The sequence below is a fragment of the Passer domesticus genome, chromosome 5 (genome assembly GCF_036417665.1).
Source record: "Passer domesticus isolate bPasDom1 chromosome 5, bPasDom1.hap1, whole genome shotgun sequence".
NCBI classification, from domain to species: Eukaryota; Metazoa; Chordata; class Aves; order Passeriformes; family Passeridae; genus Passer; species Passer domesticus.
This window is the reverse complement of record NC_087478.1, coordinates 37,366,261-37,383,356: the sequence shown is the minus strand read 5'-3', so window position 1 is coordinate 37,383,356 and position 17,096 is coordinate 37,366,261. Positions and strand designations below refer to the sequence as shown.

At 39.6% G+C, this 17,096-nt stretch overlaps 1 protein-coding gene across 6 annotated transcripts in view; it reads right to left on the bottom strand.

Annotated features, from left to right (window-relative positions):
* SYT1 (synaptotagmin 1) overlaps positions 1-17,096 on the bottom strand; it is a 330,603-nt gene that overhangs the window by 7,028 nt on the left and 306,479 nt on the right. For all 6 annotated transcript variants that reach the window (XM_064419593.1, XM_064419597.1, XM_064419598.1 and 3 more), the window contains one exon: positions 55-188. In XM_064419593.1, the coding sequence (XP_064275663.1) occupies positions 55-188 (134 nt within the window). The remainder of the gene's footprint in view (positions 1-54; positions 189-17,096) is intronic.

The following is a 17,096-nucleotide window of genomic DNA, read 5'->3' as shown; positions in this document are numbered from 1 at the left end:
ATAAGGGCTGAGAAATGGAATGCAGAGGAAAGACAAAACACTGTTTGACATTACCTGAATTTGCTCGAATGGTACTTCAAAGCTGAAAGACTCGTTGTAGTAGGGATTCAGAGTGTTCTTTTTAATTGTAGTCTTTTTCTTCTTCAGCCTCTTTCCATTCTGCATCAGATGGATCTTCACATAGGGATCTAAGCATTCAAGAGAAGAGGTAGAGCTAAGAAGGAGAGTTCAGTGTGTTTTCTACAAATTTTAATCTCATAGATGTAGGAGTAGATTAAAAAAAACCCCAAAAACAAACATGCAACATTCACAGCTCATATTTAAACAAGTCCTTAATTTCTACTATAGAAAAACTCCTGTAGGATTGTAGAGTATTCCTGAATGGGAAAAGGTACAAAGTACTTATTGCCTTATCTCCTTAACATCACGAAAGTGGAGTAAATTCCACCTAACTTTGTTCCACAGCTTATTAACCATCCTGCAAGCATTTCCCAGCAATGGTTTGTGGGGAGGTTTTCCCAAGACCGGTGAGTGCTGCCAAATGCAGGTACAGAGCTGGCATGGCTGGATGCTCCACAACCTCCTGGCAACTACTTCCATCACTCCTTGGGCAGGTGCTGTGCCATGGTTTTCCTGTCCTCTGACCTCCCTGCAGAGCTGTGACTGACAGGGTCCAGCACTGCCTGGCAGGAAAGGACTCTGTCCCTTCAGTACCAGCCCTCTGCCTCAGTGCTGCACACAGCCAGAGTCCATGGGGACCACGGTGGTGGTATACATTACAGATTGGCTTTGCCATTCTCTGTTGAATTCGCAGTGTCATTTCAAATGGCTTCTGGTGGCAAAGGAACAGAATTCATTTGGTACCTAATCAGGTGTTCCTTGTGCGAGCAAAACTTTCCTGCACATTACAGTGCTGATGAGGTATCGCAGCGATGGTAATTTCAATGAAAGCTTTGCCTGCTTAAAAGAACAGCACTGTGAGTCCTTTAACTAGAGCCATGTGGCTGTCTGAAGAGTGAACTAACACTCTTCCATGGAGCTGGTAATTAGAAGTACCCTCACTGAGTTCAGCTCTTTTTCTGTTTAGGCTTACCCTGAAGCAAAATTTGAGACATCTCAAGCTCGTATATTTCAACAACCTGTATGGTACTGTCAACAAAATTTGGATAGGTATCTCTTTGGCTTTAGGCAGCTGAACTTTGATGTAGATCAAGGCAAGCTTCCCTTGAGTGAGCTGGCAGGAGGTATATAAAATGCTGCCAGACACAAGTCACCTGCAGCATAAATAAAGGAGCCTGAATAATGCAAACTACCAAAGAGAGGGCTTCTCCTTTCCCTCCTGAGAAAAGTTTGGGGCTACAGAATAAGGACAAATGAACACTCCACTTAATATGAGGAAACCATGCTTTATGATTCTGCAATGAAAGTAATTTTTGGGAGAGTAATTGCACTCTTCTACAGTCAAAATATGCCTTTCTCTGTAAGAACTGGGTGTTCAGGACAATTAAGCTACTGGAGTCACTTGATCACAGTCTACAGTTCCTCTGAAGGAAACCTAATTTTGGTAGTAGATTCTTCAAGACAGCAGACAAGGGTATAAAAAGATCCAGTGGCTGTGAGAAGGAATTTGGGAAATTCTAACTTAGGAATAAGCACATATTTTAGAAGTAAGATGGAAACAGCTGGAGTTGCTTCTCCAATGGTGAACTCTCTGTTACAGAGGGTTTTCCCTCAAAATACTCAAAGTTCAAACAGAAATTAAATCGGGGTAGGTTTATGCTTCAGGCAAGATGGGATTGTAAGGGTTCCTTGTGGCTGCACAATTTATGAATCAAGGAGTATCATGTGAAGAGCAAAATGCTAGCAAAAAGCCAACAGAGGTCTATTTCTTTTTCAATACTGAGTTCAACATCACTGCACACAGGGTTTTGAAGATGGAAAGGAGGTGAATCTGGAATTCTTCAACATTAGCTGGTACTTGAGAAAAGCTCATCACTTTCCCTGATGCTCCATGCAGAATGGAGCTAAAAACTGTGCTAACTTCAAAATGATGGTTTAGGTATACCTAATACATACTAAGAAAGTTTAGTAGTCAATGAGTCAGTAGTAAAGTGTTAAGAAATGAGAATGAGGTAAGATGCTGTAAAAATATAATTTGAATCACTAGACTGGAAGGCTAAACAGTACAGTAATATATTGTTATTAAGGGTATTAGAACAAAAAAATTTATTAAAATAATGCAGGTGATATAAGCCAGTTCTTTGCTGATCTGTGCCTTTGCACAGACAATATACACAGGTTTGATGATTATTCATATGTCCTTAAGAAACTGTACAGTAAGATTTATAAAGGGATGCAGAAATATTCCTATATTGCTAACAAAATCCGTATTTTGGAGAAGAGTATTTTAAAACTAAAAATCAATGTATATGAATGCTTCTACATATGTGAATACATTCACTTTAAATTATTTGCTTCAACTGACTTTCTATAGTTTCTATCTTCATGCTTGTATTGCAACAAAACCTGACCTAGACAACTCACAGCCATGGGACAAGACCCACAAGACACATTTCTGTGTTTTTTTTTTTTTCATGTCCTGACAGTTTCTTCTGTTTGTCAGTCTGGGGAACTGAGTTAGGCTCAAATGCCAGTTGTTTAGAGAAAAGACCCAGTGGTGCCACTGTAGTGCAGAACTGAGTGGCAGAGGTACCAAATGGAGCAAAGAATGGGGTGTAACATGGTAAAATAATCCAATTTTCTTTCATCTGAAAGTAGAATTGTCATGCTAATCCAAACACAATTTAACTGAAACCATATTCCTTCTTTTCTTGTTTCACAGGAAAGTATTATATAAGTCTACTCATCACAAACACTTAAAATCAGAACAGGGTGTCCAGCTGAAGTAAGTGGGCCATCAAAGGTTTTGGCTGAGTTTATCCTCATTAGATGGTATATCCACTTCCTTGTTTTTGAAGTATCCTGATCATAACTAATTCTCCCCTCTCCTCATTCTTCTGTGTCCCATACATGAGCCCCTCCACCACTACACCATCTTCAGTTACATTCTCCCATGTTCCACAGCGTTAACTCCCTCAGCTCCGCAGTAATCTGTTTGCTTGCACTCCACACAAAAAAGCTGATACCTAAGCACAGACTTTCTTGTGACTTCATGAATAAATCTCTGAAAAAGACAAATTCTCTTCCACTAAATAACAGAAGCCAAACTGCTTGGAATCAATTAGTGGAAGAAGGGATGATAATCAAGAGAACGCAGAACCTCTGGGAAGTGCCAGTCTCCAGTGATTTTTGTGAGATAAGGTTTAGAGCTAATGGAAATGTCCTTCCTCTCTACTTGCAACATAACCTCAGTGCTGGCCCCATTAGTCATTCTGAGTAATACTTTAACATGTAAATAGTCTCACTGAAGAACTGAGACTAGTAAGGATGACAGAACTGATATTACAGCCCTGCAATGATAAATTGCCTGTTAAATGCCTAGCCTGGTCATAAAGGGCAATGCCAATGAAAATAAGTATTTCTTTTTACGTACCCTGGATAGTTATCTCATTCCAGAGTAAATATCTACCTTTAGTTAAACAGATTGCACCCCAGAATATTAATTTCTCTCCATGGGTAAACATCACTGTATTTTTAGCCAGTTTGATTCCTTTCAAGTAAACAGGGATATAGAATCACATTACATCCCCGGGTATCTCTGGATGGATCATGCTCATCTATCTGCAGGAAAAGATGTTGCACCCAGATGTCCCTCTGCTGAAGGAGACAGAATAGCTTTGTGTCCCTTGCTTAATAATCCATTTTAACCAGTGTATGGGACTAAATAAAATTATGCTATTTATTCCCTCATTAACAGTCTAGCCAGGAATGCTAAAAAGATGTCCAGTTCACAACTAATTGTGCATTGTGGATCTCGCAGTAATGTCTCAATGGTGGCTAGCTGAACTGCTTTTAAAGCATGGACAATCTGGACCATGAGGCATAGATTTATAGATATTTATACACACACACACACAACTGGAGCTCTCTTAAAATAATGACTACTTACAAACATGCTGTAGACAAGCTGCACTTGGTTAAGAGATTTTACAAAAGAAAACCTTAAAAGGAAAAAGTACTACAACTCAAAAGAAGAAAATTGTGGCAGAAGACAATATGTCAGGAAAAGGTACAACTTGAGAACGACTGTTTTTAAAGGGTTTTCAAGGTGAAAAATGTTAGAGGGGTAAGTAGCTAATGAAAAATCATTTTCCACATAGGTAGGAGAGAATTCAGCACACAAATTTCCATTTCTATGGATCTTCTGAAAAAAGCATCATTGGAATGGTTTTACTACAATGGCTTATTCTGAATGCAAACAGAAGGACAGTTCCCATCTTTTTTAAAACAACATGGAGGCTTCTTCAATCTAATCATAATATGAAAAGTAAAGCATCTAGAAGTTGATAAATTTGAAAAATGCCACAGAGATAGCACTGAAATTGATTGTGTGTGCAATTACAGTCCCAAGGCTGTGGGCAGGGGGAGCTTAATGGTTTAAAGAAAAAAATCCCATGCAGGTCTGTGCAGGGAGATCAGAGAAAACCCTCTACAAGCTTTGAGAAAGCCTAACATGATTAACAGGAAAAAACATGAGCCAGAACAAACTACTCACAGATACACCTGAATAGTTTCATATGACAAAACACTGAAATAAAATGTTCTCAACTAAAATGTAGAAATGGTGAAGAACTACGGTGCCAGAACTGCCTCCAGATGTATTTTTGTCTTCAAAATGTTCAGGATAACTGGGTGCTCATTAGCACGTGTTTTTCCCCATCAGAAGAAAATTTATGCACAATCCATGCCAAAGCTCAACATCACTGACATTTAGAGCAAAAGTGTCAGCAGACAGTGGAGTTTCCATTCCAGGAAGCAGAATGAATTCATGAAGAGCTTGGAAATTGATTCAAGAAGTAAAGAAAATGAGGTTTGGAAATGCAGCTTTACAAATAGCTGTGCAAATGCAGTTAGGACAGAGGTGACATGCAGGGTGCATTGTAGGTTCCAGGCTAAAGAGCCACTCTCATCCTGCAACTCAGCAGCATGGTGGAAAGCCAAGGGAAGACCAAGCCAGGGGCTTGGATCAGAGCTGGGGCAGGGTCAGTAGTGCACCCTTAACCAGTTCCCCTTCTGTGCAAACAAGCTTCAGGTGAAATTCTCTGGGCAGGCAGTGGGGAGAGCAGCCATTTAATACAGGGAACAGCCTTATTTTCCTTAGAGACTGTATCTGGGATGGAGGCTGGCAGCACCGGCAGTACCTGCGTGCCTCTGGAGAGAAACAGCAGCACAGGCCAGAGCTGGGCTATGGAAAGCAGCAGGGCTCTAAGAGCAAAGCAAAACAGGAAGAACTTTGCTGGGAGCTCCCACAGATTTGCCAATTTTTCCCAAGAACTATGGGACATGGTCCTTCTGTGGGCATACAAACCCTTCCTTCCGAGGGACAGGGACAATTCACACAATGCCTGTGGCATCCAGGCCATGGATAATTTCCCCTTACTTTTTTCTCTTCTGTTCATTCATGTTTAAATGAGAGTGGACAAAAAAAAATCTCTGAAATAATGACTTTAGAATGATACTGGATTTTCTCAGCTAGTATTTTTTCATATTAATGGAAAGCTTTGAATGGCATGGAAAGCCAAAGGGGTAAAAAACAATATATGGTACAATGACTAAGAAGAAGTACAAATACCTTCTAGACTGCATAAAAATTACAGTTTCCATTCACTGACACAAGCTGTTGGGCCTTCTACCTTCCTCCACAAATGAACAAATTAAAGTTAGGATATAATTTTTAAAGAAGCAGCTGATGCCCCAAGAGAAATATTGGAAAACACTCTCACATTAGAAACAGTTCTGTTGGCATAAACTATATGGTTTTTAAGGTTTTTAAAATCAGATTTCCTTAAAAATATGACTTTTAAAAAAAGTTGATTTGCTGCATAATGTCCACTCTTCAGCCAATGCTGATATTTTGTTACTCTCATCACACATTCCATAACCTCACCAGGCTGCATAATACTTGATGTTATGGGCCTAGTCTTTATCAGTAGCCAGGACTTGAGAGGTGAGTAGCAAAAGGTTATTTGCTCTATGTTCCTGTGCAGTGTCTATGCCAGCCCTGACCCCAGCAAAACACATCTGAAAATCCCTTTTACTGAGGGGGCTGAGGATTAGTGGTGGTGACTCTCCCAACACCAGCCAGCAGGGTGCTGGCCATGGATGGGGCTGAGAAGCTGCACGCAGTCCAGAAGGGCTGTCAGAATGGCCACGAGAGCTGTGAACAGTTTAACCCCAAAAAGCTCCAGTCACACTTGCCAGTGTCTGTCTGAGCCATGGAGAGGTGCCCCAGACCCAGTGCACACACACAAAGCCCATGCCCATGCCCATCAGGCTCCTTTGGGCTCGTATGTCGCAGTGTCACAGGTGAGTCTGGATTACTATTTCCACCAGAATCTTTAAAAAAAGATACTGTAAGACTGGGTAATTTATAAATGAAAACACTTTTAATTTAATATTCAATAATATTAGACAGATTCTCATAGGAATAATGGAGTCCAAGAATCCATTTATAGTGGGGAAGAAGGGGTTGATATTTATAAAAGTAACAATAGCCTGCCTAGAATGAAGAGAGTTAAATGGGGAGTGTAGCAAAGCAGTCTCAAAATAACAACTCTTCACTGATGTGCAATTATAAGAACATCAAGTTGCTATTGAAACGCTGAATTCAGAGAACCAGGGGGCTTTGGGAAGAAGGAGTGCTGTAAAACTGTCAGCCAGCCAATGAATCCCTCACCCAAGAATCCCAAACTGAGGTTACTGAACCTGTAGAGCTGACAGTGGAAAGAGGAATGCTCACAGTGGCCTAAGGGCTATTCAGCCAGCCCTGGAGTGTGCAATTCCACCCACAGTGCTTCCAACTGGAACATAACAACAAATGTTACAGTGCCAGATGGGGATAGTAGCTGAAAATGGGAGGAAAAAAAAGAAGAAAAAAAAAAGAAAAGGCAAAAGTCTTACTTAAAATCAGCACAAATTAGTGCTTATGAGTTTATGACTAAGTTTACTGCCAGAGCAAGGACAGCTGATCTGTCTGTTGTATCCAAGGGGTTCATTTCAGCACAGTTACACACAGGCAAAACAAATATTTTCATAAAGCACAATGTAGGTTGAACCAAATGCACCTTGAGTTTTGGGTAAACACAGAATACTCTTTTGGAAAAGCAACGCTACTCAACCAAGCACCTTGTAAATGTGATTACACGGGAACTACATGCATCAAAGCAGTAAACCTTGTTCCCCTGTACTTGCACCAAAAGGGGAGGAACTGACTGCTCATGAAGCTTGAATGTAGTGAGGAGGGGGAGAGACAGCATGGCATTGTAAAATTTTTACATAGTGGAGAAGGGCACCTGCAATCCTAGATAACAAAAAAAGAAATAAAAATGCATATTGCAATAGCATGCTTGTATACAAGTAGGAAGAATACAACAGCAGCTAAGATGAAGTAGGTATTTATATCAAATACTGGGAAGGTATTAATTTGAGCTGCTGATACAGGCAGACTCTCCAGGACAGGAATCCAGACTGGAACCAAAGCAAGCTGGCAATACCTCAGGCAGCAAATTCCAGCAGACTGCTGAGTTAGAATTTAGGTAATGCCTTTTGATGATGTAGAGAAAAAAAAAATTAAATTGATGGCAGTGAAAATACCAGAAGATAATACATAGAGGCTTAGAGAGATTCAAAAGACTGTCCTCAAGTGAACTGGGGAGGAGGGAAGGGGGAATACACATGGACAGGCAGAAGAGTGAAGAGCAAATCAGAAGCACAGAATGCAGAACACCCCAACAACCCAAGTTAAGAAGCAGTTCTTGTGGGATGTCTTAGCTGGAAACAACAGGGCACATAATGATGTTCTGCACCAGACTGTCACTGAGTGCCCTCGAGAGCTGGGCTGGTTTGGGGGCAGAGCTGTCCCAGCTCACTAAGGCACACACTGCTGAATGGAGGCCTATTTTTGTTATTTCCCTGTGCCCAGAACCCGAGCCATCACAAAGACCCCAAGCCCCAAATCCTACAGCTGTGAGGCAAAATAAGTCCTAACCTCAAACTTCACTGAGACCAGATAGGCATTCCAGTATTACTGGGTAATAAAGAAAACCACATCTGAGTGAGTGTCAGTATTCATTCCCAGGAATTCCCCAACCCTGAAACACAGAGAAAGTCTGTCAAAAACACAAGATGGTCTAACTAGCATATTAGCAATTTACTGTAGCAAGAATATACATTTGCAGTCCCAACTCTCCAAGACAACATTGCCACAGAAAGGTTTTATAGCTTCACTGAATGTCAGCATGGCACTACTGTGTTGTGATTGTCTTTACATGGAAAGAAGTGAACAAACCCTGCTAAGGGGTAATCTGTACTCTTCCACAGAGGGTTAGAAGCAACACACTCAAAACCAGGCAAAGTCAGTTATAAAGGCTGTCTCAGGTCAAAACCACCAATGAACATTTTCTTCAAATGCAGCAAATGTCCCTATATTCCCTCCACATCCTCACAGGCCATAATAACATTAGGTGAGCAGGGAGGAGGAGAGGATAGAAAAAATAGAAAAGCAAAGCAGCAGGGAGTTTTATCTACCTGTGATCGAAAGGGTAGGAAACACTCAATTACCTTAGCTCATACAAATGAGTCACCAGAAAAATGCAAGCCATTATACCACAAAATAATTCTGATGCTTTTAATAAAAATCTAGCCCTGCTGCTTCGTAAACAGCTTCTCTCACCTGGGTAAGCTTTCAGTCCCAGACAATGTGAAGAAGACGTGTCTTTTTTTTTATTCTGATGATTAAACTAGAAATAGCATAGAACTAATACTGCAGGAATGCTGCAGTAAAGAAGGCATAGAAAAAATAGTGTTACAACATCAGTGTAAAGCAGCCTGATCTGAACTCTTCACAGCTGAGAAACCAACCATAGTCATGCTTTATCAAGATTGATATTTATTTTAAGAGCATATAAAGACTTTCAAACTACATTTCATTTATCAGTGGCTACATGTGTAAAAGGATTTCATCAGTATCCAGTCCTCAGTCCCAACTTGAAATAATACTCAATACTTTTTCTACCAGCGAAGTTTATATAAATCCTAGTTCTCATTTTGTTTTCATTATTTTGCTGTGGGATTTGAGCTTCAAGGAAAAAACTACAAATGGAAGGAAGAAGGTACATGAATGCAGTCTTGCTTTTAGCCTACAAAACATGTATTAAGGATTATTTGGAGAAAACAGTCAACAGCTCTCTTTTCCTTCCTATTCCTGCCTCCCAACACATCCAGTGTCTGTTAAGTGGGATTTTGGGAATTCATACAGACTCTTTGTGGCACCTAATTTTAGCGTGACTTAGGGGATCTAACTCTTTACTGCCTCAACACACAGACCACCCATCCCATATATGAAACCCAAGGCAATACACAATACATTTAGTTTTTTGAATCGCTTTTAATACAGAGGTCAAAAGAAACCTTTCCCTATTCCCTGCTCAGAGCCATGGTTAAGGACAAGCTTAGCTGATGGGCTTCCTGGCAGTGAGAAGACTCCTAGAATGCTGCAAGGCAAGAAATGTATCTGCCGAGGGAGTGGAAATGGCTATTCTGGATTATGTTTCCCAATATCGTTGGGAAAACCTGTTTCGTTTTGGATTAAATTTAACCACAGTAGGAAAAAAGAGACCAAACCCAGATTTTATTGTGATGGGCAATATCTTTGTCTTAATCCCATCGTGAGAAGTTACAAGATAGGCTAAATTTGTCAGCAATTTCAACTGAGTTCAGCTAAATTACATCTGTTTTTCAAACATGACATCTCAGTGAAAACCTATTTTTTAGAATCCCCAACCCCCCAGGATTTAGAAGCCTGAAGGTCAGATTTTTAACTTGAGTACTTGCAGAGGAAAGGCTGGGAGGCTGCACGCCTGCTCACATTCCTGTCGATTGCACATAATGAGAAGCAGTGACCTGAAACTTAAGGCAAATCTTTAGACAAGAGTAACATTGAGATTATGTTTACTGAAGAGTCATGGAAGTGCTGAAGTCCATGGGAGAACAAACTGTTTACTTTGTTTTTTAACTCCAGACAAGTTACAAGAAAGAACAAAATGAGGAGTTATTTAAGAGCTATGATTCAAGGAAAAGAACAAGTGTTCAAGGCCAACACCATCTGCATAGGAACACTCTGCTGCTGAGAACATTAGCCCTGCTATAAGACAAGAGGATGGACAACTTGAAAAATGGTGCCATTAGGTGAAAGGTGGAAGCATTTATAATACAATAGCTCATGCCCCAAATTCTTCTTCAAATTGCCCCAGTCAGTTAACGGCACAAATGAATATTTGACTGACACGTTCACCACTGATTCTACACCACTTTAGTTTAAAAGTCAGTCAAACAACCTTTCAGAAATCCAAGGGTACATGATAGTTTTCAGCTCAGATACCTGCTACAAATTTCTACAGCAGATAGCCAATTTGGTACAAAAGTGGTGGAGTGTGCCTTGCTGACAAACCAGATTGACTCTGGGCAGCTCAGCATATTTCTGCCTGCTACTCCATGGAACAAGATCTTGATGCAGTCTAGTCAGTGGATCATGATCTGTAACAAAATCAAATAACTCAGGAATCCAAAAAGCATATATGAATTTCTGAAACCCTTTGGCTCTTCAGAATTGAAAGGAGGAGTATTTGAAAAGACAAGCCTGTCTCTGTGGTGACTAGATGAGGAGGAGGATGCTAGAGGAGGGAAACTGCTGTTTTTTATTTGTAATCAATAAATAGAAACCATAGTAAAGGAAAAGTGGATGACACTGCTTCCAAGTCAAGGTAGTACTCATTGTGTAAAACAGAGAACAGAAATTATTTCAGTAAAACTAAGCTCACAAAACAGTACTCTTTTCAAGCTGCACTCATCAAAGTTACAATAGATTTTCAGAAGTATCAAGTACTTGTAGATAGGTCTGTTTTCAAAGGCACCTAGTTTCTGTTAAAAATCACTGGTATGAAGATGAAGCAATCAATTCCCTGGAATCCCAGGCTTCAGCTTTCCTCTGGAAACTCCTATTGAACATTTCTCTACATTAGTCAGTATCTAGGTGAAATAGGCTTTTTTTTTTTTTTGCTTGTGAACAAAGACAGTCAAGACATTCACTCAGCAGCAATAAGAAATAATTTAAATTCTTTCTGTTTACTGTATATGCCACAAATGGCAATCATCAAGCAGTGATATTAAACTTGTGGTTTTCAGATAGACAAAACATTCTCCTATTAAAAATGAAGATCACAAATATTGAAAAGAATGTACTAAGGAGAACTGAGATTTTAAGTTAAAAAAAAGCCCCATTTAACAAACAATAAACCTGCTTTTCTGATACTTTTAGGAGAGAAAGGGGGAGAGAGAGGGAGTGCCTCCGGTTAGCTTGCCATTAGCACAAAGGAAAACAATTGCAGGGCTTAGTGAGGATTTAGCTTTAACAAATACTTATCACAAAGTAATGTCACTGCACACTATTGTTCTGTATTTGGAATGAAATTAATTTCCAACTCCACATTAACCTTTTAGAGACCCTGCTTGGTAGAAGAATTTAATCCTTTGGATTTTGGTGTGTTATCAACAAAGGCCATTTCTAAATTTGGTGTGTTTGATAAGACTATTACCTGAAGAACTTTTATTAAAGGGAAAAAAAATCAGTTTATTAACAGTGGGTATTTCAAACCACTGAAAAGTTTAGTGTTAAATCAAATAGGCAAGAAAAACAAAATAAAATCTAGGTAATCCTAAGTTTTTTTCAATTCTCATAACATATTATTCTTCTGTCCTATAATTAGTCCACTGATACTGTGACAGCATGCTCTTGAGCCATACACTAACATAAAAAACATTATTGTGATGAAGTAAATATTTTCTAAACTTTGTGAAAAACAGGCCTTCCAATGCGACCAATAAAGACCATTCAGCTGGGTAATGGGAAACAATCTGTAGCCTAACTACAAAGTAAGGGAAAAGTGGTGATTTAGACAGTAGCAAAAGCAGGAATTTCAGCACATGTGGGGAAGCCCATTTTCTGGTCCTTATTAGTATTAATGCAACAACTGTCTTTGTTTGCCTCTGCAGGACTCTCCCTGCTGCATTCCAGGAGCTGAGAGGAGCCCTCTGGAAGTCAGACAAAATCTGCTGCCGCTACCATATTAGGAATCAAACCGAGCAGCAAAAGCCTCCGGCTGAGCGGAGATAAATCAGCAGGGAACGCGTTTGCCTCCCAGCCAAATGAGTAAAGCCAAGTGATTGAGGAAACAAAGTAAATAATAATTAAAAAACAAATCCTTAGCAGTAGGAGTGACTGATTCCTTTTTACTTTTATCATGCTTCTTACTGAAGTATTGGTCCAAACCAGATTTACAGATATGAGCACACCCTGTTCCCTACATTTCTTTATTGCCGCAGAGTGAAATAATCCCAAGACACATATCAGTGATCAGCTTCAGATGTTTTTAACACATTCTTCTTGGCTGGAAAGACAGCATTAGACTGCAGTGGAGTTTAAATTGCTCTTGACATAAATTTTGGTTTACAGCCAATCTTGTCCTTCCACCAAGATTTCCTCTAATCACAGACATACTCTTCCACTTGTGATCAGCCTTGCTGTAGTCCATAGAAAATCTCACCTGAAATACAATGTTTGCTAATGATTCAGCTCTTTCTAGAGGCAGAACAGAGGACTTGCTTTTACACTTCATATATGTGCACGGATCTATTCTGAGCATTCCTTATTAGCGAGGGTCTATAGGGTAACTAATCTATTATGGCATTGGCAAAGGGATGCAATTCCATGTAGGTGAGATTGAAATCTATAGATTTTGTACCTGCTGTGTGTGAATGAGGGTTAGATCTGCAAGGCATGCCAGTTCATAGCCTGTAAAAGGTGGGACCAGTTCATAGCCTGTAAAAGGTGGGAAAGTTTTACTTTGAATAGCATGGAGTCCAAATTCAGCACGATGAACTATCCTATGAAAAGATCTCTCTGCACTGCAGATGCTGTGAGATGGTGGATGCTCACAAGATGCAGGCACTGCAGATGACATCCCAAAAAAGAGGAAGGGCTGCTGTGCCTGTACCCACGTGCCAGCCCCACATAAAGGCTGATGTGACATATCCCCTCCTGCTCCTCAGCAGCCCAGAGCACATCCATCCCACTTCCTCTCATGCTGCACAAGTACACATCCCACTGCAGGTTAGGAGGCTTAAAAAATCATGGTATAGGTAAGTTCAGGTTTCTAATTTGAAATCCAGAGAATATTTCTTCTCAGTACATTATTTCACAGAAGAAAAACAGTCTGAAGAGTAAGAAAATGTAACAAGATGGATACACTGTTAAGCCATTGTTAAGCAACACCAGCATTTCAGCCTTGGTAACCTTGCACGTCACTTGTGATTGCTGTCTTTGGTTGCAGTGGGTAGGAAACTGTCACATACACACATTTTTCTAATCATCAGCCATTAGGCTCCCATGGCAACCATTCTCTCACCCAACCAAAATAAATGGGGTGGTCTCCCCACAGATCCTAATGCAAAGCACCACACAAATAGTGGCAGAAATAATATTTTGCCCATGGAAATATTACCACCTCTTTTGAGAGGAAGGTGGTTGCTGAAAGGTGGTAGGCTAACAATAAAAAAGAAGATTGCATGTATTGTCTTGCTTTCATTCAGGGGAAGAAAATTGGTAGGATTCTGTCAACCAGCAGGTTGTCTCAGTAAAAATAAAAATAAGCAGTGGCTGAGGGAATGCAGAAATAACATGGTACCCATGGCTTCCTACAGTTTTTGAGACAAGAATAAAGCTTCAGCTTCCTAATTATATAGTGCTCGCCCTCTAGCATATTGATTTCATTGTTATATTTTCTCCTTTCTTGATAAGACGCTGTGGTTGAATACTGTTGTTAGCTTCTAGTGTGTTGTTTTTCAGAAAGCCTGTCTTAACTGTTCAAATATCCTTGGACTATATCAACATTAGCAAATAAAAACTGCGTATAACACAGCTGAAGATGCACCAATATACTTGTATTCACCCTCAACATCAAAGAAGGTAAAGCAGAAGCTCATGGGTCCTGACATCAGCCAGTGGTATAAGACCATAAATATTCACAGGGTGTCACACCAGTAAGCATTTATCACCAGTGGGAGCCTGGAAACTGAACTCAGGGGCCTGGGAGAGCCCTCTGGCTGAAGGCAAATTCAGACTGATTCACTAAAAGGCAATGTGGTGGCACCCAGAGGATGGAATTGGATAGTTCAGCCTACAATACCTTGCTGCTAATTTGAGATAATTTTTCTTTTTTATCTGGAGTCAAAAAGGAGGTTACATCCCATTTTCTCAGTTATGTTTGTGTCTGACAAGAAATGCTGATGTGCTGGACAGAAGTTTAAGGGGAATAGAGAATGCTGGGGGTTTGAAGCTCTGTCTGCTTCCATTTCAAGTTATGGTTTAAAATTGGTATCTGTGCTACCCATTGAAAGGAGACAGCACAGACAAGCAGGGCGGAGTATTTAACTGAGATCACACTTTGAATTAAGTTCACTAGATTTTTCTTTGCAAGACAGTTACCACATATTTTGTCATAGATACTGCTCATCTATAGAGAAGTACTGTTCAACCTAAGGAGTAACACATTTACAGCAAAAGTTGCAGGTTGCACAGAAAAACAGTGAAAAGGTGTGAAAAATTGAGCTTTCATACTGCTAAAAATTTCTGTCAATCAACTTTTCCTCAAACCTGATTGAAGATAAACTCTGAGTCTTACTGTCACACATTTGGATCTCAATCAGGTTTTCACAAAAGAATAGCTTAGCGTGCCTTTCAAGCTCTAAAGTGAGCTCTCTTATATAAATTTGCCTACAACATGTTATGCAGTGCTCTGCAGCACTTCAGATTTATTTTTCCTAGCATCCCTGTCATTCTAGCCATAGCAAATTCCAGGCAGGGATCTAGGCAAAACCCACAGAAGCTTTTCAAAGGCTTTTTATTTTCCTGCTTCTCCTCAAATTATCAGCACTTTTTAAAATAAACTTTTGAACTTGCCATAAACATGTCTCTGTATGTTAAAGTACTGTCCTTCACCCAACCCCTGGCTGTGAAAATACAGTAGATTACAAAAAGAATTGACACATACTTTAAAAAAACCCCAAAACCCCTATACTCCAGCTTCATATGTTTTACTTTTTGTAAGTAAAGAGGTGACTTTGCCAACCATTTCTAAAGGATTAAAAAGCCTGCTGTGTCATCTCACATATCTTCGTTCAGTTTCTAATGCAGCCAGAGAACACAAAGGCTGAGAGAAAACCTTTTATCATTTGCAGTTATCGACTAGGCCAGAATACAGTATTAGGAACCTTAGAAACTTTTAGCTAAAACTTCTTTGCTTTGAAGAATGACTGATCTCCTGAGTGAAGGAAAGCAGTCTACTCTCAAAAACGGTTGTTATTATTATCCAAAAACCTAACACATTTTAGGGAAAATTATTGGGGGCACTTTGAATGACAACCTATTTTCTACAGCATTGCCACAACAGTCCAAACTATTTTGCATGTTTCTAATCACCTTATACACCAGCTTTGGAAGAGTTTTAGCTGCCTTCAATAATAGGACTTTTAGAAAAAAGGCCTTCAGTAAGATCTTTTATTAAAAAAAAAGTGTATTTATCAGAAGGCAAAGGCAATTTAAAGGAATTGTTACTTCAGTGAGAGTGATAGTTAGTGTTTGGTCCTGAGGCTCTTAATCCAAGATGCAGCTGATCTTAATGTTATAGTTTTCCAGCAAATGCAGGCAGAATCCTTTTCTCCTTACAGCCTCTTGCTCATGCACCATGGCATGAGCAAAGTGTAAAGTCAGAGGTAAAGCCTGATATTTAACGCCAGAGTACTGCCCCGAACTAGGTGCCAAGATCTTTGCATAGCAATCATAGAAAATACTACACTCTGAAATTTGAAACTTATATATATATATATACACAAATAAAAATAATCTGTTTTAAAAACTTTTGTATTTGAATATGATTCCTGGGGTTAGGTTTGCTTTTGCATCCATCTTCTCTTTCAGTATGGATCAGAATCTTGACCTTATTCAAAGGCATCAGTCTATTTACTGACCAGGAGTAACCCGCTGAAGAATTCTGGCATTGATTGATAGTCAAGCCAGCAATCAGCTCCTGGAGGTATTCTATAAGTTGAGAAGTGAGACTGCAAAATCATTGCATGGAAACTGTAAGAATATTCACTGCTGCCAACTCTGGTGATTTTATCACAATCCCTGAGATATTTAGTATATTTCTTGAAGCTTTAGTTTCTCAGCATTATGTTACCATCAGGGATTTGCAGCTTGCATTTCGAATAAAAAATACCCAAACCTTCTCTAGCTCTCATGGCTAGAAATAAAAGTCTGAAAGCATTTAATGCAGAGTTTCAAATCAAAAATAATTTATTGAATTAATATACTTAAAGTATATTTATTTTTAAGTCAAGAGCAAAAATCTTGGAATCTGGGTTTGGCAATGTCACTAAAATCTCCTTTTTACAAACAGCATGCTCTATAACTGAGCTGCTTGTGACCTTTTCCTTATGTATTATTTCCCATTGCAACCATTGTGAACTTGCAGTGATAAAAGCTTTAAAAGCATAATTGAGAAGGGTTTTTACTGGTAGCTTTGCTTGACATTTTTCCCAGGGAATTTTCAGAATGGAGTGAAATCAGAATCAATCAAAACAAAGTCTTCAGAAAATTCACGGTGTCCTCCTTGGATCACTCACATACTGAACTGAGGAAAACATCAGAACCAACATGGAAACCAAACCAGCACTGTACTGGTTGACTCTGTCAGGTCAGCATGAACTCACTCAGGTTGCCACCATTTTGGTAAATATTTTTCTAGCTACTGCAATCTGTATTACACTGTTTTTACTGTTGGGAGATTTATCACTAAATTTTC